The sequence below is a fragment of the Ursus americanus genome, chromosome 12, assembly GCF_024610735.1.
Source record: "Ursus americanus isolate L20-20 chromosome 12, mUrsAme1.1.p, whole genome shotgun sequence".
Classification (NCBI taxonomy): Eukaryota; Metazoa; Chordata; class Mammalia; order Carnivora; family Ursidae; genus Ursus; species Ursus americanus.
The window spans coordinates 29,830,351-29,854,987 of record NC_142138.1 but is presented as its reverse complement, the minus strand read 5'-3'; the positions used below and the strand labels follow the sequence as shown (position 1 = coordinate 29,854,987).

Genomic DNA, 24,637 nt, shown 5'->3' with positions numbered 1-24,637 from the left:
TTCTATTTAACTTGTAATTTCTGTGTAATACTCTTAATTTTTTTCTTTTCAAATTTTTATATAAATTCTAATTAGTTAACATATCATATAATATTGGTTTCAGTAGAATTTAGTGATTCATCACTATGTACAACACCCAGTGTTCATCATAACAAATGCCCTTCTTAATATCCATCACCCATTTCACTCATCCCCCACCCACCTCCATCAACCCTCAGTTTGTTTTTTATCCTTAAGAGTCTCTTACGGTGTGCTTCCCATTATCTTTTTTTTTCCTTCCCATATGTTCATCTGTTTTGTTTCTTAAATTCCACCTATGAGTGAAATTGTATGGTATTTGTCTTTCTCTGACTTATTTTGCTTGGCATAATACACTCTAGTTCCATCCACATCCTTGCAAATGGCAAGGTTTCATTCTTTTTTAATGGCTGAGTAATATTACATTGTATATATATACCACATCTTTATCCATTCATGTCGATGGACACTTGGGCTCTCCATAGTTTGGCTATTGTTGATAATGCTGCTATAAACATCAGGGTGAACGTAGCCCTTCAAATCTCTATTTTTGTATCCTTGGGTAAATACCTAGTAATGTAATTGCTGGATTGTAGGGAAGTTCTATTTTTAACTTTTTGAGGAAACTACATACTGTCGTCCACAGTGGCTGCACCAGTTTGCATTCCTACCAACAGTATAAGAGGGCTGGTTCCCCTTTCTCTGCATCCTTGCCAACATCCGCTGTTTCCTGTGTTGTTAATTTTAGCCATTCTGACAGGTGTGCAGTGGTATCTCCATGGTTTTGATTTGCATCTCCCTGATAATTAGTGATGTTGAGAATCTTTTCATGTCTGTTAAGTCATTTGGATGTCTTCTTTGGAGAAATATCTATCATGTCTTCTGCCCATTTCTTAATTGGATTATTTGTTTTTTGGGTGTTGACTGGTGTCCTTATACGAAGAGAAAAACACCAGAGCTTTCTCTCTCACCATGCATGTGCAGACAAGAGGCCACGTGAGAACACAGTAAGAAGGTGGCACTTTACAAGCCAGGAAAAGAGCTCACCAGAAACCAACCTAGATAGCACCTTAATCTTAGACTTCGAGCCTCCAGAACTGTAAGAAACTAAACTGCTGTTTAGCCACCGACCCTGCAACATTTTATTATGGCAGCCCACTAACACAGGTAGGAAATTTTAGCCCCACACTTGACCTCTGAGGAGATAAGGGCTGAAGATTCTGCATAAAAACTCTTGAATAAGAGATTCAGGAGTTTCCAGGCTGGGGAGCACACTGAGGCATTAGGAGGGTGGTGCATTAAGAGCAGGTGCGAAAGCTCTGTGTCTCCCCCTATACCACCTTCCCCTGTACATCTATCTGTTTCATTTGCCTGTTCCTCAGTTGTAGCCTTTATAATAAACCAGTAAAGTATGTCAAGTGTTTTTCCTGAGTTCTGTGCACCATACTTGAAAAATACTGAATCTAAGAGTGGGCTCATGGAAACACCCAATTTGTAGCTAAATTAGACAGAAATGTGGATAGCCAGGACTTGTGACTGGTACCTGAAGTGAGTTCTGTGTGGTGGGACTGAGCCCTTAAACCTGTGGAATCTGATGCTAACTATTTGGAGTTACAGTAAGAATAGGTTTGAACCAGATGCTGCTCACTCGGTGTCAGAATCCAAATGGTGTCAGAAACACCATTTAGTAGAACATATTTTGGCAGTATTTGATATTTAAGATTACAAAGAAATATTAAATTCACAAACTTTGTTTCTTACACTATCATATTTATATATTTTGAGATGTCGAACAATATCATCTAGTGAAAAATGAGAAGATAACTTTATACAGTTCAAAATCAGAACATGACTTTTTTTCATCATAGTAAATAAATTAAGCATACACTATTACATGAAGTAATCAAACTTTCTGGAAAGAATACAAACAGATATACTAATAGGCACTCAACGATTTTATTTCTTTTTATAATGTATGCACGTGAAATGAGATTGTATACAATAGACCAAAGCCTACCCAGATACCAGGACTCATATAAAAACATTTTAAGGCAAATTTTATTGATTTATTTCTAAATAAGGCAAGTGAAACGTAGATTGAGTTAAACAAGATTTTCAATAACTTCTGGTCATTGTATGGTGAGAGAATATGAACATCAAATTTTTGAGTATTATTGTACAAAACTGAAAACAAATGCTTTCCAAATTGTAACAAAATGAATTCCCTCAATATAATAAATACCATTAAGTCTATAAAGACACTAGCGAGTTATTTGATGGCATCCAAATCCTGTAATGCTTTCTCAATGTAAATTTTGGAACATTCTGAATACTTTTATAAGCCCACTTTTCAAAAATGTCAGTGGAAAAATACCGAAATCCAAAGAACTTCTGTTACTTTAAGTGGTTAACAAAACAAATGTACTTTTCTAGGTTAATGTAATTCAAGTACAGTAGTACTAGAGATAGCACATCATTTTAATGAAACCTAATCTTTTTGAGTGAAAGCAAGTCATAAAGTTAAACAAAAGTGGAAAACTAGTATTAGAATCAGCTGCATGGGTTTTTGTAAGAGTACTTATTTTAAAGTTTTACCAGAAAAAATCTTAAAGCTCTTTCTCTTCTTTGGAGCTTAAAACAGTAGATCGTGTTCTAATCACTCAACAATTAATCATGTTTCTATAGCTAGCTCTTTAATTTTTATACCTGCCAATGTGTTCACGGGCTATAATAAGTCTTTGAATTTGTGCTGTACCTTCATAAATCTGCAAGAAAAAAGAATATATGTAGGTGAAATATCTTCAGTACATAAATACTTCAAGTTACTCAATATTTTGGACAGTATTATGAGCTCAATTGTAATACCAAATTGAATCAAACCACATATAGGGTCTATAATCTATAGAGATTCCAAAACCTAATTTTGTGAAACCACGAAAATACAATTCTCTAAAGATTAAATTATAAAAAGTCATTTACCAAAATTTTGGAAGTCTCAAAAAATCAAAGGATATCAACATTTCAAAAAGTTTGGGAAATCTAAAGTTTAATGTTGCAAAAATATTCATCCAACTTTTCTGAACTGTTTTTAGCTAGTTGTAACCTTCAGTCATTTTCCATTTTTACTTTTACACCTGATTTTCTCTCTTGCTGACTAAGGAACAGAGTTGCTAAAGAAAAAGATGCTCGAAGGATTTGGTTTTAACTTAGACATTCCTAGTAGCAGTCCTTACTTCCAGTTTAAACCTCTAACCCTAGCAATTTGTTATATATAGTTCATCTTCTCAGATGAACTTCTATCAAATGGTTAGTACCACTTTATCACTGTCTCTTCATGTTGTTTTACTCCCAAATATGGTTTTAATTAATTAATACTTTAAGTGGTTAACATAACAAAACAAATATACTTTATATTAAGCAAGATTCAAAATAAAATAAAAAAATAAATAATAAAATAATTTATTTTTGTTCTTATTTATTTTATATTTTTAATAATTTATTTTAAATGATATGTATACTTTTAGGAGAGCAAAGGGTGCATTACAATTAGCTAGGATGTTAAGACTCAAATATGGCTGATCCAGACATATAGGTACATGTCTGTGCCATTTAGTTTGTTAGCCTGTGCTCTCTTAAGGCATATACTTAAAGGTAACATTCTTCTGTGTTAATTAGTTTTACAAACTTTGGTTTACAGCAATATATGATAGTTTGCTATTATTTTTAAGATTTTATTTATTTATTTAGAGAGAACACATGAGCAGGGGGTGGGGAGGGGCAGAGGGGGAGGAAGAGAGAGAATCTCAAGTAGACTCCATGCCCTGTGTGAAGCCCAATACGGGGCTCGATCCCATGACCCTGAGATCATAACCTGAGCTAAAATCAGAGTCGGACACTTAACTGAGCCACCCAGGCACCCCTATGACAGTTTATTATTCCTGATGGCATAAAATCCCTAAATAATTAGAAATCTGTCATCTATGAATATTCTTTTACCTAAAAAACAACAAAAATCATTTTTAACCTTACCTGATAGATCTTAGCATCCCTCATTAGTTTTTCTACAGGATATTCTGTATTAAATCCGTTGCCTCCAAAAATCTGCACAGCATCAGTAGCTAACTGATTTGCAATATCTGCAGCAAATGCCTTTGCTATAGAGGCATAGTAGGTATTTCGGCGACCAGAATCAACCTCCCAAGCAGCTCTCTGGTAACTCAATCTAGCTAGTTCAACTTTCATTGCCATTTCAGCCAGCAAAAATGATATTCCTTGGTGCTAGAATTAAAAAGAAAAAAGTTTAAGGATTATCTATTAACTATTTAAAAGTTTTTCTCCTATAACTTTTCTTTGAACTTTAAAACTAATTTTAGACTTAAAAAGTTACACTCTGCTTCCTCCAATGTTCACATATTACATAACCACAGTATACTGACCAAGAATAGGACATTAACATTACTATAGTATTATCAATGAAACTATAAACTTTATTCAAATTTGGCCAAGTTTTCCACTAACGTCCTTTTTCTGTTCAAAGATCCCATCCAAGATTTCAACTGTTATTTCTTCTTAATGTTCCCCAGGCTGTTAGATTCTTCAGTTTCTCCTAGTCTTTTACGACCTTGGCGCTGCCGAAGAACACTGAGTGGTTATTTTTTTTTGTAGAATGTCTTTCAATTCAGGTTTGTGTGATGTTTTTTCAGAGCTGGAATGAAGTTATGCATTTTTGGCAAAAATACCATAAAAACTACATGTATCCTCCTGGGTATCTGCTGGGAACTTTTTTTTTTTTTTAAATGTATGTATGTATTTTTAAGTAAACTCTACACCCAACGTGGGGCCCGAACTCACAACCGCAAGATCAAGAGTTACATGCTCTACCGACTAAGCTAGCCAGACACTCCTGCTGCGACTTTATAAAGAAAATTATTATAGACAGATACAGTGAAAAATAATGTGATACTGTATCAGATGCTGACAGAGGAAAGTAAGCACCATGACAAGGACAGACAAAAAATGCTTCGTATCCTCCCTCTAGAAGTTCTTAAACAAAGAGGAGACATAAGACAAACACCTTCAATAAAAGACAGTAAGTCTTCTATCAGTTGTACAGCCAAAATATTATAGGATAGAAATACATTCACCATGTATTGGTAAGTGAACATTTCAAATATATAGTATGGTTACAGCTTTGGAAAAATATATTCATGGAAAAAAAGAATACAGAGCAAAATGGTCACTCTAATTATTTCTGGACAATGGGATTATGGAGCAGTTTTATTACCTTATTTTACTTACGCTGTATCACATAAATTATTCTACAATGAACTCGGAATGGAACATATGCTTTAAAATAATACACATTAAAAGAAGGGTTTTAGACATTTAGAAACAATATTATTAAAAAGATGCTTTGTATCATAGGCAACATCAAAATGGGTTCTGAAGACTAAGAGCTTATAAAAACCACGTAAGTTATGACTGTGTACAGACTAATATGCACCAAAGGCCACATAAAACAAAAAACTGAGATGTTCAATTTCATATATTTACTGTACTTAAAAAAAACACACACTACTTTAGAATGTGACAAGTTGCTTGAGAGTAGCAGGGTAATTATGTCTTTTTTTTATAATAATTTTTTACGTTGTTAGTACATCATGGGGTAATTATATCTTAAGAGGGGGCAATTATTAACCAATATAAATAATTCCTACATGGAACAAGGAGAGTAATATGCTCCTTTATTTCTGATTGTACCCATTCTTCTAAGCCAATGATTCTTTCAAGTTGTTTTGTTTTTTGTTTTTACTCTATTTTTTGAATAGGTAATACTTCCACCAGTTTGAAGTTCAAACTTTCCTCCTTCTATCATCCCTGCTGTCCCAACTCCATTTAATTCCCCTTCCTGGAGGTAACCAGGTTAACTGCTTTTCATCTTCTCAGAGATATTACATACACATATAAAGAAATACATCTATAGTCTCTCCCTTTTTTCCACATATGCTGGCCTACCATGTTGACGATTCTTCATTTTGCTTTGCTTATCAATAAATCTGAGTGCTTTCTATAGTAATACATGAAGAACTTCTTTATACTTTTTTTATAGCTGCAAAATATTCCACTGAGTGGATGATCCACATTTTGGTTGTTCCTATATTTGGCTGTTTCTACACAATGCTGAAATGAATTAAGTTATTGATATGTCATACTACACATATGGGAGTAAACCTGAAATATGCATATGAAAAACAGGTGTAGAATAACCACTTTTGATATATAGTGCCAAAATGTGGTTCACAAAAGTTACAGTGAATTATAGTCCCACTGGCAATAAATAGAAGCACTCACATCACCACAGCTTTGGCAACCTGGTGTAAGATGTTCATGCTTCTCCCGTGAGATTTTGATGAAAAAATCCCGAGTCTCATTCAGTTTCTTTTTAGCCCATGCTTTTGAGAAATCCTGTGCTAAACACAGCTCAGAATCCCTGTAATGTCTCTGGCCCACCCATGACAGCTTCTCCTTTTGGTTTCTCTAACCCTGTCTGTAAGCTCTCACTTAGGGACTTGATCTTATATGGCTCTATATTATTTCTTAATATTTGTCTTAAGATATCCTATCTCCAAAGTAAGGTTAAAGGTTCCCCAGTAAGAGGCTATGCCAAACTTCTTTGCTGTTCTTGGAAATAGTACATGTCGTGTGCAAAAGGACAGATTTTTTAAGTGACTATCTGGGTTCAAATCTTGGTTTCATTATATATTAGGCGGAACTAATGTTTTACATGCAATAAATGGGACTAAGAGTTCCCACTCCACAGTAATATGAAGATTAAATGAGTTAATACATGTAAAATCCCTAGAACAGTGCTTGGAACAGAGAAAGTATCCAATTATTAGTATTTTAATATGGTAGGTGTTCATTTACTGTTCATTGAATGGATGAAATAGAAGTTCATAGTGGAAATGTATTCTAAGTGCTAGGAGTATAAGGGTTACCAAAACAGAAATTCATAGCCTGTATGGCACTTACATTCAAACGAGAGAGTAAGGAGAGACTTATAATAAACAAACACATACATGATATAACGTTGAGTGGTAGTAAGAACTATGGGAAAAAAACCCAAGTGGGATTAGTTATATAGAGTGTTGGGAGGTATTATTTTACATTGGATTATGAAGGTAGATTCATTAGTGAAATGAATGAGGAAGTGGATATTTGGGGGAGAAGAGTAAAGGTAAAGACAACCACAAAAGGCCAGCGTGGCTGACAGAAGTCCACTGTAAAGACTCTGGATTTTAATCTGAGTGTAATCTGAACACAGCAAGTACAGTATTAAAATTACCTCTACAAGTAGCTTTCCAAAAGTTTTCCTCTCCAAGGCATACTTGGTAGCTTCATCCAAAGCTCTTTGTGCTAGTCCCACAGCACCCGCTGCTACCTAGTATTTTAACATTTTACAAAGCATAAGTTCATGTTGTCTTTAAAACACAGTTCAATGACTATTTGCCTAAAATTCCAAGTTAAGAATTATACAAAGAGAAGATGACCTATTACCTTCAGGCAACAAAAAGTTGGGGAATAACAAGCATTTCAATTTATATTTTTTATGAAATAAAGGCATTTGTGAGGCAGAGGATCATAGCCTAGAAAGTCATTCCTTCTGTTTAACAAGGGAAAGCTTCTTAGGGGAAATATTCCTAATGAGTAAGGGAAGAGGAAATGAGAACATATCAGCAGGAATGATTAAGTATGGACTGCCTCTCTGTAATTTTGTATTTGCTAAAATAATTTCTGTAACAGGCAGCAAGACAGTTGAAGAATTCTAAAAAATAAAGAAAAATGACAGTATCTCTCCATCCTTAATAAAAGTAGATATTAAAAAGGAAATACACACCAAAAAAAAAGAAATATATACAAAATATACCACATTAAAATAAAACTACTCAACGTAATAAATAAAAGATCCTTTAAAGATTGTCAAGTCATTGATATTACTTACTGGAGGTCTGGTTTTATCAAAAGCTCCCATTGCAATTTTGAAACCAGCTCCCTCACCAATTAAAACATTTTCTTTAGGCACTCTCACATCCTCAAAGGTAATTCCTCTTGTATCTGAACATCGCTGACCCATATTTAATTCCTAATAAGGAAAACAATATATATTAAGGAACATTTTTGAGCTAGCATGAAGTTTTTTTTTTTTTTTTAAGATTTTATTTATTTATTTGACAGAGAGAGAGACAGGCAGCGAGAGAGGGAACACAAGCAGGGGGAGTGGGAGAGGAAGAAGCAGGCTCATAGCGGAGGAGCCTGATGTGGGGCTCGATCCCAGAACACTGGGATCATGCCCTGAGCTGAAGGCAGATGCTTAACGAGTGAGCCACCCAGGTGCCCCTAGGTTTCCTGCAATTATCTAAAACAGGGATCAACAAATGATGGCTTCTAATACCTGTTTTGTAAAGAAAGCTCTGTTGGACTAGAGTCAATACCTATTTGTATACATATCATCTATGGCTACTTTCTTGCTACAATAGCATAACTGAGAGTTAGGGACAGAAATCTGTGGCCCTCAAAATCTAAAATAGTTATAAACTGGATCTTTACAAAACAAGTTTGTTTTAGACGCCTAGTCTAAAACAATGTTTCACAAACTTTGAAACCAACAATAGTCTAAAGGTCTACATATATATATATTACACTACAAAGACAGATTTTATGTTGGAAGGCTATCTTTTTTACCATGAATGTCAGGAAAAGCATTTAGCAAACATATTCTGATTTAGGATGCTTAATTTAGCTTAATGGAGCTAGCAAAGTAATGTACCAACTCTTTCTTAAAATCAGGTTTACTGAAGTGGAATTTACATACAGAAAAATTAACCCTCTTTACATATAAATCTAACAGTTTTGACAAATATATGTGTGGAACCACTACCACAACCAAGATACAGAATATTTCAGCACCCCCAAAAACTCCCTTGTGCCCCTTTTAAGTCAATTCCTTTACTTTACTCCTAACCTGAAGCAACCACTGATCTGACTTTTGTCCATATAGTTTTTCCTTTTCCAGAATGTCATGTTAAGTAGAATGATAGTAACAAGTAATAAGTGCCTTCTGTGTCTAACTTTTCACTTAGCAGAGTGCTTTTAAGATCCAGGTATAGTGCTGCTGCTCAGTAATTTATTTCTTTTACTGCTGAGTAGTATTTACTATGGGGAGGTACCATTTATCCATTATCTGTTCACCACAGATAGACATTCCCTTCTCACTCCAGTTTTTAGAAATTATATAAAGTTGCTATAAATGTTTATGTATAGGCCTTTATTTTCATTTCTCTTGGATAAATACCTAGGAGTGCTGGGTATGTGGTAAGTGCACATTTAATTTTATAAGAAACTGCCAAAGTAGCTATATTCCCTCAACTTTTTATTTTGAAAATTTTCAAACCAACGGAAGAGCTATAAGGGTATTATAACAAATACCTATGTACCCTTTACTTCAATTCACCAATTATCATTTTGTCACATTTGCTTTATTTCTGTGTTTTGTGTGTGTAACTATTAGCATTATTTGCTGAATTATTTGAAAGGAAGTGCAGATATGGTGATTCTTCTCCTTAAGGAAAAAAAATTTTAATCTCGTTTTTAATCAGCAGTGTGAGAAGCAGAGGAAATGGGAGGTCAGAGTTGTAAACAAACTCTTTCACTTGCTTGCCTTCATCGTAAGAGTCTGCTTCTAGGCTTGAAGAAATAGTAAAAATAATATATAGTTTTACCAAGAAAGAAACCAACATCTCTATAAGTCAATAAACTCTAGTGCCTTAGACCCTCACTCAATATAATGAGAAAACACTGTTTACAAAAATGGTTTACTCTAGGCTGTTTCCCAGACTCACTCCAAATACCAGAACATTTTTTAAAAAAGATTTTAAAGAGAGAGAGAGCACGAGCCTGTGCTCCTGCGAGTGGGGGGGGGGGGGAGGTAGAGGCAGAGAGAGAATCCCAAGCAGACTCCCAGCTGAGTGCAGAGCTGGTTGGGCTCAATCCCAGGACCCTGAGATCATGACGTAAAACATTTAAACCAAAATGCTTCCTGTACTCCTCTCAAGCCAGATTTCTAAAACACAAAACATTTTTAAAAACATCAAATTTCACAAATTTAAAAAATGCCCATATATTTCAAAAAAAAAGATTTAAGGAGGTTTAAATATATACAGTATAATTACCTGTGTCTCTCACTAGAAAGTAAGCTCCCAAGGGCAGGGATTTTTGTCTGTATTGATCTATATGACATCCCCAATACCAGAATACTGCCTAGTATATAGGATGAACTTAGTAATAAGTATTTATTGAATTAGAGATATTTTTTAAGTGAGAAAATTGGGAAAAAAGAGACTAGAAATAACATAAAATCACAAGTGGGTCTACTCCTAAAAACAGTATAAGCTGTTAGGTCCTTTATACTTTTCAGAGATGGCCATAAATTTAGCCTTAAGTTTTCCAGCAACCATCCCTAAAAAGGAAACATGAATAGAACATAAATAAAAACAAATCATTTGCTTGGAAGAAGCACATCCATTCTTACAACTTTTATTTTGTTATATACAACCACCTTACTATAATTTCACTATAGTGAAATTAAGTGAGGCTTGAATACAACAGAGGGATTCCGATGGCTTTTAATAAAACAGGATTATATGAATACACATGACTGGTGTAGAACTTTGCAAGTTGGTCAATCCACATTAGCCTTTCCAGGTCAGGTTATGCCACCCGTAGTCTAGTATCTCACATCTCGCCAGATAATCTGTCCCATTCCCCATCTGGGAGGAAGAAAATTTATTCATGTAACCTTTGCTAACTATTAATAGACTTCCATAATTTCTCCTTTCCCTTCAATATAGACATCATTTGGTCATTAATAGGTTTTCTTTTTTACAAATTCATTTTGCAAAGAAGAGTTTTACGGTTCTAAAATTGAATCTCCTCTTCCTAGTCTCAAAGTTATAATCTTAATCCTATTTCCTTAGATCTCACTAAAATGACTTTAATGACTTCATTTATTCTTTCTTTGATTTGCTAAATTTTAAACTCTTCTCTTTAAATGCTAGTGCTAAATTATTTCCACACATTCACTTTACCACCATTCTCAAATATGTTACCTTTTTTTATTTAAATAAAATTTCTCCCCTTCCCACATTCAAGGTTCTTTACCATTCCCATACTTTCCTCAGGCATGGATTTTTCTCTTACTGTTGTTATATGATCTGGGGTATTGTTTTAATCAATACAATGGGCATAACGCCAGTTATCCTACCTAACAGGCTGCTGTGAGGAAGGAAAAAGAGTGGGAAAGTCTTCTGAAATATCTAAGACTTTATTATTGGGCAGGACACATAAATGACAGCTTGATTTCTGCTTCATTATCCCCCACAGCTGTTTATTAGCATTCTTTACAGACTGGCACCATGAACAACCACTTTTTCAAATAATGAATCAAAAGGATTATTCTCAACTTAAAATCTTAGCTGTAACAAATAGACTATTTCACCTAATATCAAAACATAGCTTTATTTTTAGGGATGGGTTAAATAGGTGATGGGGATTCAGGAGTGCACCTGTCTTGATGAGCACAGTGCGATGTATGGAAGTGTTGAATGCTATAATGCACACCTGAAACTAATATAACACTGTATGATAACTGGAATTAAAATAAAAACTTAAAAGAAAGAAAAAAGGAAAAAAAAGCTTTATTTTTACTGCAACTTACTACAAAGAAAATGTTTTCAATAAAGGAAACTGAAGTAGTAATTTTGAAATTTATAGTTAAAATAGTATTTGAGGACTTAATCACTGATAAATATACACTTTACCTTTCTTCCAATCTGCACTCCTGGGGTATCTGCTTCCACAATAAATCCAGTAAAGGCTCTATTAGCAGGAGCCTTTGGATCCGGATCAGAACGAGCCAATAAGAAATACCTAATATATATATATAATATAGATATGATGACAAAGATAATGACATCAACAGATAACACGTGGTGATGGCTATCTCATTTAACCCTCCCAACAATCCTGTTGTTGCAAGAATCCTGAGAATTATTACTCTCCCATTTTCCAGATGAGGAAATAAAGAATCTGAGGCTCAAAAGGTTGCCCAAGTCCCATTCTTATGATGTGGCAGAACTAATATTTTAACCCAGGTCTACTTCTTAACTAACCTGGTATTTAAATTTTTTTTTAGGAGTCTGAGTTGTAAGTAAAAATTCCTCATATCAAAATTATACAATATAAAAAGAAAAGTACGTGCCATATTGGAAATGGCATTTTTTTCTTTCCCAAACCTATGATTCTTTAAAGAACAATCTATCTGGAAAAGGACAACAAATAGGGCTGCCTGTGAAAGGAATAATATATGAGATAACGACCCCTATATTCTGCCTATTGTCCTCTTTTTGCAGCAAAATCAGTGTTTTTTGTTATAGTTGAATTACTATGAATATTTGCTAGGTTTTTCTCTCCAGAACTTTTCCCAGATAGATTTTAAAATGAAACAGGAGGCATGCAAAAACACTGAACTGTAACCCATGTTCTAAATAGCCTGATACAGGAGAATTTTTTAAAAATTCCTTAAACAATAAATTATTTTCTAGGCTTAACACAAATAAATTATCATTCACTCTACAATTTCACTTGATAATAGTAAAAAATAGTAAAAATTGTTTTCTAGTTTCATATATTACCTTATTTGTTTTACTACATGGGAGTTATACTTAATGAGTTCTTAAAATTATGAAAACTTCTAATTGCACTGTTAGATTTCTCTCAACTTGCTAAATTTTAATAGTTTCTTCATTTTTCTATTACTTTCTGATATTATGATGACTGACTTAAAGATAACGATCTAGCCCTCCTTAATACTGGATAGTCATAAAGGGGTTGATAGGTGTGTTTAAAATAAACAAATAATTTCCTGGTAGGCTCAATCCCAGGAATAATGCTTTACCTGCCAGAAAACCGCACTGCAGAGCACACATATATATTGAATTGGAACTTTTGCAGACAAGGAGGGACAGCCCATTTAGTTCATTATTCCAATCACCAGAGAATCCTTGTCCTAGGAAGTCTCTATACACTTGCAGTGATAGATAAATACATTATTTCCCATGACAACTCAACACACATTGGACAGCACTGTTGTTGGAAAGCTTGTTCTTATGTTGAGCTATAGTCTACACTTTTCTAACTCTGACCCATTAATTCTAAACTGGCTTCCAGAAGCAAATGTACAAGCCCGCTCTTGTTCCTGCGGAACATTATTTCAAAACTTCCAAAATAACCAAACTTAATTCCTTTACTCTTCACAGGACATGTTTTCTAGACTCTTTCTAATGAAGGATACTTACTTGCTTCTGAATTTATTCCATTTCATCAATGCATGTCTTAAAATGTGTTCTGCAGAACTATTACCACTTCTTCCCTCGTTTGAGTTATACTTCTATCATTTCAGTAAGAAATTACATTACCTTCTTAAAGACAGTACATCACACTGTTGATTCCTACTGAATCTAGAGGTATACATTTTACTTTCTTCTTCTTTTTTACTGTTACACAAATAATGGTATAAATAAGTTCTTCAACATTTTATATTTATGCAAGTGATTTTATGATCCTTTGTTGAACTTGATGTCATTATGTTTGGACCTTTAGATTCTACTAAAGTAATATTCTGTCTTCTCTAAAAGATAATCTGAGTTTCAAGACTGTCTTTGCCTGTTGTTCAGAACCAGGGAAGTGTCCTATACCAATGGTTTTCCTTTTTCCTCAGTTTTCAGGGAACAGTTCCAAGGAGATGCTAGTATAGGGTACAGACAGTGGAGACAGTAAGCCAAGTAGAAGGATTCACATTCAACCAGAGCAGGTGTTTTTGTTTTATTTTCTTTTACAAATTAAACTTCACAAGAGTTAATTTGAAGAAATAATTCAGGGCTTAAAAATAGTTTTTAAAAATAACTGAACTCTTTATGATCTTTTATGGACATTCTAGTTCTATGAATAAAACTTACCTTATCTTTTTTTTTTTTTAAGATTTTATTTATTTATTTGACAGAGACCACACAAGATCCAGTGCATAAGCAGGGGGAATGAGAGAGGGAGCAGCAGGCTCCCCACTGCCCAGGGAGCCTGACGTGGGGCTCGATACCAGGATCCTGGGATCATGACCTGAGCTGGAGGCAGGTGCTTAACCCACTGAGCCACCCCAGGCACCCCTAAAACTTACCTTAATTGTGGTGTTTTAATAATAAAGGAGAGAAGGAAGATTCTGATATGAAGTAATTAACAAGCAATATACAGAGATGTTTTAAACAACATACCAATTAGCTTTTCCTCCATTGGTTATCCACATCTTCTGACCATTAATAATATACTCATCTCCTTTCCTTTCTGCTTTGGTCTTTATACCAGCTACATCAGAGCCAGCTACAGGTTCTGTTACACAGTAAGCCTTAAGTATATGGAAACAATAAAAATAATTTAAATTTTAATTTTATGAATGTTTATTTTATTTTTAAAATTTTATTTATTTGACAGAGAGAGAGACAGCCAGTGAGAGAGGGAACACAAGCAGGGGGAGTGGGAGAGGAAGAAGCAGGCTTCCAGCGGAGGAGCCTGATGTGGGGCTCGATCCCGGAATGCTGGGATCACGCCCTGAGCCGAAGGCAGACGCTTAACGACTGCGCCACCCAGGCATCCCTAAATTATGAATGTTTAGAACCAGGAGTATATTTTATTTTTTAAGCCAGTATTCTAAATATTTTTAAATGCTTAAAAATAGAATGTTCTCAGAGAATCAAATAAGCTACTCAAATGTAGAAACATTTAATATATAATTTAAAACCAGATGTAGGATATCAATAAACCGTATCAATTAAAATGTTAGATATCTTCAACCAAGTTAAATTCATTCACACATAATCATTCATTCAAATGTTTATTTAGTATCTACTACGTACCAGGTTATAAACCAGGAGACGGAAAAACCAGAGATAAAAGACATCCTATCTTCAAGATTTCCACAAAAGTGGAGATGAGTACTAACTATATTGTAATTACATATCTAAGTACTAAAGTCATACACAACGGTCTTGTGAAACTAGATTAGCTTTAGGGTGTCAGGAAAAGCTTCCTAAAGGTGATGCTCATATCAAGTCTCAAAAAGAAGAAGCAATTCTTTGGGGATAAAGAAGGAATGTGTATTCCAGGCAGAATAACATATGCAAATGATACTGAGATAAATGCAGGGTTACCCAGCATTTGTAATTCCAAAGTAGCAGAGTTCCATAACATGTAAATTCCGTGCATGTAAGGGCATTGACTATTCTCATTTTTATTCCTGACTTCCTATTTTGGGTACATTTACTGCTATTATGCATTAGAAGGGGGAAAATATGTAGTAAGCTTTTATTAATTCAGAAGTTAGAATAACTTAGGGACTACAGTACATTTTTTTTTATATACACTGAAGGTATTGATAACAAACAGACAAAAAATGTTTAAAATACCTGAACGTTTTAAAGGCTTTTATCTTGGAAATACCTATTTTTAAGCAATAATTATAAATATTCTTATCAGTTGATTAAGGTTGGTTCTCCTAAGCATCTCTACGCTAAAATTTTTTAACCTATTTCTAGGTATTATATATGCTACAGGAAAACAATCTAAATGTGTCACACATTCTTAGACAATATTGAGAATTAGCCTACTAAACTCATTTGTTGAAAAGTGACCAATTAACTAAGAAATCTGTATAAATGTTTTTATTAAGCAGTTTGTTTAAAATTTAGGTACCTGAAATAAGAAACCTTGATTTTTAACTATTACTTTCTACTCTTTCAGACCAATTTTCACAATTAGTTCAAAACTAGTAACAATTTACTGTATTTTGGTATCACAATCACACCCTAACTTAAAATCTGTTCAACTGATAAACAAAAGAAGTCAAAATCCTTATGTAAAAACACTTTCAGAATAGATCCTCAGTATGTGTGTGTGTATGTGTATATATATATATATTTTTTTAAGTAGGCTCCATGCCCAATGTGGGGCTTGAACTCTTGATCCAGAGATCAAGAGTCACTTGCTCTACTGAATGAGCCAGGAGGGGGCCCCTATAACTATCTTTTTAAAATCCAATTTAAATATTTGTTGAGTAGTGCTCAGGGAATTAAATAAAATCTGTTAACTATTCTTCCCAAGTCATTCATTCAACAAATAGAATGATAACTTTTCAGTCACATTAATTTCTTATTAGTTCAAAAGACTACCAGTTCAAACACCTACTGTCATACATTCAATCTGAACTTCCTGACACAATCACTCAGGTCTTAAACTGCAGAGTGCTCCATTAAATAGCAAATATTTCTTCCTCGGAAATAAGCTAGGAGATTATGACATTTGTCTGGTACCCCAGAAACACCATGATACCTAAATATGTTGCTAACTTTTGTCTTCATGTGTTATAGCCCAGTGTACACATTTGCACTGAAAGAAGAGAGAGCACCCTTGTTCCCAAGCAGCAGCTGCACATACTCACACACATCAATGGCTCCTCAGTCAGCCTCCCCAAATACTTCTTTTGTTGTTGGTCATTTCCAGCAATAAGAAGAGGCATTTGCTACCAAAGAAAAGTGACATTGGAAAAAGCAAGATATTTTTATTAGGTATGTAAATTCAGAGATACTATAATTCAAAACAAGAGAACTACTTTCTCCCAAGGGGTAAGTCCAAAGAATTGGCCTTTATTCTTCCTTTAAGAGAGCTAAAACCATGAGGAAATAAATCTGGGAATCCAGTATTTTCAAAAATTAAGTTATATAGGACTTGTTGGCAATATGTAAACATCCACTGTAGTAACATGCACAAAGAATTAAATTTTGGACAAATGATGATGTATATATGATCAGGCCTCTTAAGAATTGCTCACTAAATTCAGCACTGCCCGCAGCCATCCTGATCCTTCTCTGCTGAATGCTAGTTTTTGGCCTTGCCCTTATCTAAGAACTGCCACTGAAGTAGCAGCCAAAGTATACAGTTTCCCTACAAGGACAGCAAGGACTCCAATTACTAGAGACAACAGGAACAGAATGATCAACTTACGCAATAAGAACTCTAGGCTTCACTGTAGAATCTTGTGTTCCTTTTATTTATTTTTAAAAGATTTTATTTATTTGACACAGAGAGAGAGAGCATTAAGCAGGCAGAGGGAGATCATGACCGGAGCTGAAGGCAGACACTTAACCGACTGAGCCACCCAGGCGCCCCTTTTGTGTTCTTTTTAAAGAAAATTGTGTTGCACCAACTAACCTAACCTAGCAGTACTGTCTCATTAATGGCTCACTTAGGCAATTGATTTTCTAAGAAACTTACCCCCAAAGAATTTGCTTCAATAGCAGTCTGAACCCCCGTACATCCATAAGCCAATTCTTCAGTAATTAAACAAGCATCAAAAGTTCCAAGTCCAAGACCTCCTATAGTATTGAAATGTTTTAAGATCCCATTATAATATGTAGTATATCTCATTAGAAATAAAGGTGAACTATTTTAATTAACAAGAAACTAAAAAAGTGTTCTGGGTTCTGGTTAATACAGTAATAAATTATACTTCTCTAAAATAAGTTTTAAATATTTCAAAAAATTTTCTATTTGTAATCTGGACCTGTCTTCCTGTTTCAACTTGATTTTGTAAAAATTTTTGATTTAACTGTGCTGAAACTTTGACTCTTTCACCTGAAGGAGTGACAATCTCACACACAAAAAGTCTTGACAAAATGTAAAGTCAAGGTAGAATCAAAATGTAACAAACTGACTAACTCTAAAGAGAAATTAACATCAAGGATGAAGTTAAGGTTGAAACAAGCTTTAAAGGAAAAATGCCTCCAAGTGTTAATACAAGGCTTCTAAAAATAGGCAAACGCTGAAGTCTGAACAGAAAGATAAAGGTAGAAAGCCCTTTATCATAAATGACTTATAAAAATGGTAGTTAATATTTGAAAGAATGACTGAGTAGGGTTTTACCATTTTCCTCGTTCATATACACTGCAAGGATTAAAAAATATTAAAAAAGCTTACCACAATTCTCTGGAATGTGTGTATTCATTAAACCAAGTTCCCATGCTCTTTTAATTAGGGGGACAGGGTACTAAAAGGAAAGAAAAAGTAAAAAAAATAAAAAAGAAAAACCAATTATATTAAAATCTACATAGTTCAATTATATAATCTTATAAAATATGTAAAAAAAATTTTTCCCCTTAAAATGCATATACCTACCTCGCCAGTTTTATCATATTCTGCGGCAACTGGGATTATTTCTTCCCTGGCAAATTTACGAGCAGTAGCTTGAAACTCTTTCTGCTGTTCAGTGAGCTCTAATAGAAAGTCATTTAGAAAACATTAAACCAAGATAATGAACTGAGGAAAAAGTCCTATGAAATCAGTACGTGAAACTTATAATGGAGTCTTTAACTTTTGATTAACCAGAAAGTCCAAAAATAAACCACAAAGACCACCATACACTTTTGGACTAGGCAAGATTTCACTGTACAATATAAATAAACTTATGTCAATACAAGTACCAAAGGAGGTAGGTAAGATTTCTAGCTTTTACAAATGAGTAACAGACATAAACTCGTTTTTCTCTTCCAATTGGTGAGAGTAAAAAAAAAATTGTTTTTACTTGTTATTAGTTCCTAAGGAGATTTATCAAATGTTTAGTCATACTGAAATGAAACTAAATATAAGACACTCCCTGATCTCAAGAAGCGGTCTACCTAGGGAGATGAGACATGCCAAGTGACCATAAACCAATAAAACTTATTACCAAATATTATATAAGAATACCAATACTACAATTTTACTCTTCCTTTAAACTCAGCTAATTTAAGGTTATAAATTAGCACAAAGCAACTGGTAAAAGTGGTGGGAGGGTTTCTCAAAAGTTAACAGTTAAAAAAAAAAGTTAAAAAAGTTAAACAGTTAAAAAGAAAGTTAAACTCTAATTCTATTACATAAAATACGAGGTGCTGTTGTTATAAAACTAATGAAATGAATACGGTGGCGGACGGAGGACAGGTGCAGATCACTTGGATTGTTTTCAAATCCACACTATCATAGGGTTTTAATGTGGTCACGTCCAACATCAAAGGACAGGTAAGATTTAAAAGAGATACAGGGTATTTTGGGTAAGAACAATAAGAACAAAAGCAGAGATAAGAATGAGCAAGCATACTCAAGACTGTAATAATCATTTGTATAGGGATGTGAGAAATAAAACGTAAAAGTTATCTCCACTTTAAAAGAGCCAGATACAACTGCTCACAGATGTTATCCCTAGTCCTTTACTTAAGCTTTACAACCTCCCTCCTCAACACCTGTATCTATCTCATCCTGTTACTCAACAAACCACCAGATTTCTCCGGCTGGTTTCCTAGTACTAAATATGAATCTGTATGTGACAAACTGAAACTAAATAGCAATTATATCTAACCTATGTTAATAACACAATAAGAAAAAATCCAATGCCCTAAGCTGTTATCCTCACATGGCCTGAAATTTTCCCTTTAATTCTCTTTAAAAAACTGTAAAGAAGCTAACAATCTTAAAAAATAAGATAAAAAAACAAAAATGATAACCCTAGAGAGCTTTTAGTTTGTCATTTGTATCTGGGTATGAGTTAATTATCTGACCTGCCTTGTAACTATTTTCTGAGACCAAGAAACCAGAGAAAATGGATTTTTAACTAAAGGAAAGGTAATAATTTTGAAGCAAGAAGCATTTTAGGAGGCAACAGATGCTAAAAATAGGGATTATTATTTTATTTTTTTTTGCTCAGGATCTCATTTTAGAGAGCAAAGAGGAAGGGAGATCTTATTCCTTTTCCTTCCAATACCACATGACTCCTTCATCCCAGGACTTTAAACCCTATCCATTAGTACCAAAACTGCAGTTCTGATATTTTAGGGTCAAAACAGGCTTTGGCTTATTAGCAGGTGTATCTAAGTGTTCAAAACGTATTTTTTGCACTCAAATTTTTTTTTTTTTAAGATTTTATTTATTTATTTGACACAGAGACAGCCAGTGAGAGAGAGACAAGCAGGTGGAGTGGGAGAGGAAGAAGCAGGCTCCCAGTGGAGGAGCCTGATGTGGGGCTCGATCCCAGAACGCCGGGATCACACCCTGAGCCGAAGGCAGATGCTTAACGACTGAGCCCCCCAGGCGCCCCTGCACTCAAATTTCTAACTTGAAGACTGTACGTATCAGTAAATTTGTTATTTATTTTAGGGTTACATACTTAGTAAAAAGGGCACAGATATTTATGTCTGCTGCTAACACAGATCTCTACATAGGATATTATGCAGAAATAAAAAAGACCAGGAAGAATGGGTGTGACTGGAAATCTGTGGATGGTAATTGGTTCTATTCATTGACAGATGATTTATAAATATATTCCAGACAAATACATACACAGTGCAATATAAATGTATATATATATATAACAAATATGTTTAAAGTCAAAAGAACAAAAAATATACCAAAATTAAATCCCAATCTTGGTTCATGCTGTAGGGCAGCTTTTGTATGTTGCGATCTCCAGTTAAAACGAGAAAGACTTTTTAGGACCTGTAAAGGACAATTTTATTAAAATAAATTTGATAAATTAAACATCAAATAAGAGAATACTGGCAATTACAAGTGAGTACAGCAACTTGTTTGACTTTACTCAAGAGCATAGGTTTTTAAGTCATTACTTAAATGCCTTCAACAATTACTATATTAAATAAGCCAAGTACTAGATGTGTGAACACTTACTACGAAGGAAATTTTTTTTAAAGCAATGAAAATAACACTAATCAGCAGTATTTGTATTACTCAAGTAGAGTGTCTCCAAGACAAACAATAGTCGGGGGTAGTACCACACTTAGGACTTCTATTCTGGAAATCTCACCTACAACCTTTAGGACATTCGTGATTGAGAAGTTGGGGTGGGGGCAAAAATAGGACGGTATAGTACTGTGTTCAAGAGTTTCCTAGTCTATTAACTTTGATACTCTGTCCCTGTCACTCTCACAGGTATGCCTCTGGGAATCTTCCCCTTGTAGGATTCTCTTTTCTATGATACCTCACTTTATTTAACAAAACAAATTAGCCTAAAACTATGTTCTATATTTTGGGCTGTTGTCTATAGGCTTTCTTAGAACATTCTAAGACAGTGGTCAGCACACTATGGCAGGCACCAGTTTTGTAAATAAAATTTCATTGGAACACCATATTGTCTATTGTTGCTTTTCCAGCAGAGTTGTACAGTTGCCAGAAACCATGTGGTTCACAAAGCTGAAAATATTTACCGTCCTTTTACGAAAAAGTTTGCCAACCCTGTTCTAAACAATTGCTATGCTACATTTCTTATTATCTGCAATATACTCCTGTTTCTTCAAAAAGATATATAAAAAAGTATCAGATATATATTGTTCTTTTGCAATCTATTGTTATACTCATGACAATTTAATGTACGCAAAAGTAACCATTTGCATTTACTAAAATTAATGGAAACCATACTGTAACTCCTTCCAATGTTTGAGGAAAACAAAATCACAGTTCATACTTCAAAGGATTTGACGGAAATATCCCTATGCAATTCTAATATTCTTAAGAAAAGAAACTGAACAATATACCAGAAGACCAAGAACCAAACTTATGTTTTTTGAAAACCATAAAAAGAAACTGTCCATTTTGTAGATGACAACTTCAGCTTATACAGAGAATCACCTACATTTAAAGTGACAATAAAGATTGTCAAATATCTCAAATAGCTCTTTCAAAATAACACTTTATACAATTGTGAAAAAAATAACCAGAGTATGAAAATTCATATTTTCTTTGCAATTTCCATTACATTTATTTTGGAAGTAAAACATGGTTTCTCTAATCCTTATTGTTCAGTCATCATAGACCAAACCTATACTGGTTTACAGTCACATTCCACATATTAATTCACTGAATCTCCAAGTCAAGCCTAGGATTAAGACACTATTTTTATTCCTATGTTGCATATGAAGAAACTGAGGCTCAGAAAGTTCAAGTAAAATTGGCCGAAGACACTCTGATATTAGGTAGTGGAACCAGGATTCTAATTCTAACATTTACTATAGAGAAGCCATACTATCAACCACCTTGTTACACTGCTCTCTCAATTTCAGTCTCCTAATTGGTCATTACATTCAATAAAGAAAAACATCCCACAAAAATCAGACCAAAAATCTTGGCTCTTCTAAATCTGTGTTTAGACACCAGTGCACAAAAATCAGACCTCACAAAACAGGTAAAATAGTCTGCCGAGACTTTAAATAGGGAATTATTAGTGGATTTAAAATAATTTATAAAAAGTTCACATATTTTTCAGGAAAATGTTATATAAAACAAAATACAAAAGTAGCTACAGCCCAGGAACAATCCCCATATATCTGCTAATGATATATAATGTTAGCCATTTAGAGAGGTGGCTTGGTAGATACGAAATATAGAAATAGATTATTTGGACTTAGAATGGTTTAATTTAAGTCTAGACTCCACAAGTATTTTTAAGACCTTGGGCCAATTACAAACTTACTGTAGCTTCTTTTCAAATCTAGAAAATGAGGCTTTTCCTACTGGATAATTTGTCGAGATGATTAAAATAAGAGTCCTGGAGGCATAATGCCATATAAATATTTATTTTTTTTACTTTGGGCTCTCTGCCCAGAACAAGCGATTCCAAATCTCCAAAAGACAGCGTCTTCAATCAAGCCTCAATTCTGCAATAATAGCACAACTATAATCAAACGCTTTTGTGTATTTCTTAGGAATAAAAGAATCTTACATTTTATGGGAGTGTCAAAGAAGAGATACAGAGATGTTAAGTTTTCTGGATCAGGTTCTTCTACATTTATCCTTGGAGAGATTTGGAAATCGAGTCTTTTTTTTTTTTTCCCCCTGGTGTCAGAGTTAAAATTCAACATCTTTAAAATCCCCAATTTCTGCGTTCAGGGCCCCTTAACTTGCGTATCAATAATAAATATTGGGCAAGAATCCATTAGAATTCTTATAAATTCTAAAACTTCTACTCTTTTTGGCCAAGAACATTAATTTCTTAACTCAATTATAAATAACATTTAAATGGCAGTCTTGTGTTAAGATAAAGAGCATCTAAGCGAGGCAAGTTAGAATCTGTGAGCCACAAGACTAGTATAGACAAACTTCGAGCAAAATTCTGCGGTAGGTTCTTCTTTTTGCTTTGTAATGTACGGAACATAAGCGTTCTCCTCCACAGACCAAAATCAAAAGCGTTTATTATACACATTAAGTATCCCAAGAAGCAGCAGCTTCATTTTCCTTTTCCTGGTAATTTTGCAGGCACCCAAGATAATGTCTGAAATCTACACTTTCTAGCACGTATCAATTGCACGATGAAATTTACTTTACGATTTCTTCCTGGGCTGGAGATATAAAGCCAGTAGTTTTCTCAAAAACATACTGCAAAAACAAGGACTTCGCTCGTTCTGAGATCTCCGCCCAATTCAGAGTCAGTTTCACGTTCGGGAAAGGGTGAGATTTCTGGGGGAAATATTTGGAAAGTTCCCGGGCCAGAGGGAGGGGAAAAAAAAAGGGCATTCTCAAAGTGACTGCCGCCTATATTGATACGGGGGGGGTCCCCCCACCCCACCCCAGGACAGCACCTATTTTCATCCCATGCTATCCTCCCTCCCACCCCCTCCAAACACCACAACCTTCATTTCCCACCCCCACCGAGCCTTGCTCTCTCTCACCCCACAGCTACGCCTAAACACCGCAGCCATGTTGACTCGCGGTCCGGATACTCAGTCTCTAATTCACTGCGTCGCGCCGATACTGCCAGGGTCCTCCTTGGCGCTAGGCGCGAGACCCGTCCGGCCCCGCCCACACCCTGGTCGCGCCAATACCCTGGTCCCACCCACAGCGTGGATGGGGCTGGAGAAGGAAAGCGAGCCGTTTGCACCGAAAGGGGGAGGAAGGGGAAAAGGATGGTGGGAAGGTTGTGCGTGCGCGATGTAGTGAGAGGCCTTTTCGGCAGCGTTCGAACGACCTTGGGCAGGTGGGGGAGGGGTCTCTAACGATCTGGGGCCTAAGGGGTCCCGAGGAGGGGTGATCCACGAAAAGGCTTCGTTTCCCTCGAGCCCTGAGTTTACACGACGCGACTTCTCGAAGGCAGTGGAGGGCCGTGCAGAGAGGGGTCCCAGATTCGCGTTCCGTGGCTGGAGCCAGAGGGCGGGCAGGCGCCGCGGGAGGGGGAGCGGGCGGCGCGGGGCAAGCTGGGAATCTGGGTGAGAGGGCGCGGCGAGGGACCTCTGCGCGGTGTGCGCCAACGGCTGGCGGAGAGATAACCTCCCTTGCCCGCCGCCTTGACAGCTGTCCGGAAAACCGGTCAGACCCACATCGTTTCTGCTTTAAGTAACCAAAGTACGCTTTACTATTAGACTCTGGTTCGAAGACCAAAGGATGTGCTGTACTTCAGAAAACAGGAGAATTCAATCTCTTAGGTAAA

The 24,637-nt window shown here is 35.2% G+C and overlaps 2 protein-coding genes across 3 annotated transcripts in view; one reads left to right on the top strand and one right to left on the bottom strand.

Moving 5' to 3' along the window:
- Positions 1 to 1,952: 1,952 nt before the first annotated feature.
- ACADM (acyl-CoA dehydrogenase medium chain) lies at positions 1,953 to 24,039 on the bottom strand. Its single transcript, XM_045802004.2, has 12 exons — positions 23,883 to 24,039; positions 20,613 to 20,700; positions 18,352 to 18,449; positions 18,154 to 18,223; positions 17,452 to 17,552; positions 16,619 to 16,699; positions 14,400 to 14,530; positions 11,895 to 12,003; positions 8,021 to 8,161; positions 7,364 to 7,459; positions 4,048 to 4,296; positions 1,953 to 2,783 (listed from the first exon to the last, which is right to left on the bottom strand). Exons 1-12 carry the CDS (start codon positions 23,910 to 23,912, stop codon positions 2,712 to 2,714), a joined length of 1,266 nt encoding a protein of 421 aa, XP_045657960.1. The 5' UTR covers positions 23,913 to 24,039; the 3' UTR covers positions 1,953 to 2,711.
- Positions 24,040 to 24,170: 131 nt separating this feature from the next.
- Positions 24,171 to 24,637, top strand: part of SLC44A5 (solute carrier family 44 member 5) — a 382,764-nt gene continuing 382,297 nt past the window's right edge. For both annotated transcript variants that reach the window (XM_087866006.1, XM_045802007.2), the window contains exon 1: positions 24,171 to 24,632. The gene's annotated coding sequence lies outside the window, so the exon portion shown is untranslated. The remainder of the gene's footprint in view (positions 24,633 to 24,637) is intronic.

Bases quoted from the DNA above. Each gene is read 5' to 3' on its own strand.
- ACADM (XM_045802004.2), bottom strand. From the start codon at position 23,912: ATGGCTGCGGTGTTTAGGCGTAGCTGTGGG. The intron at 18,224-18,351 runs GTAGGTATATGC...CTTTCCTTTTAG, and splicing joins AATATGATAAAACTGGCGAG to TACCCTGTCCCCCTAATTAA. The intron at 7,460-8,020 runs GTAAGTAATATC...TTAAAATACTAG, and splicing joins TTGATAAAACCAGACCTCCA to GTAGCAGCGGGTGCTGTGGG.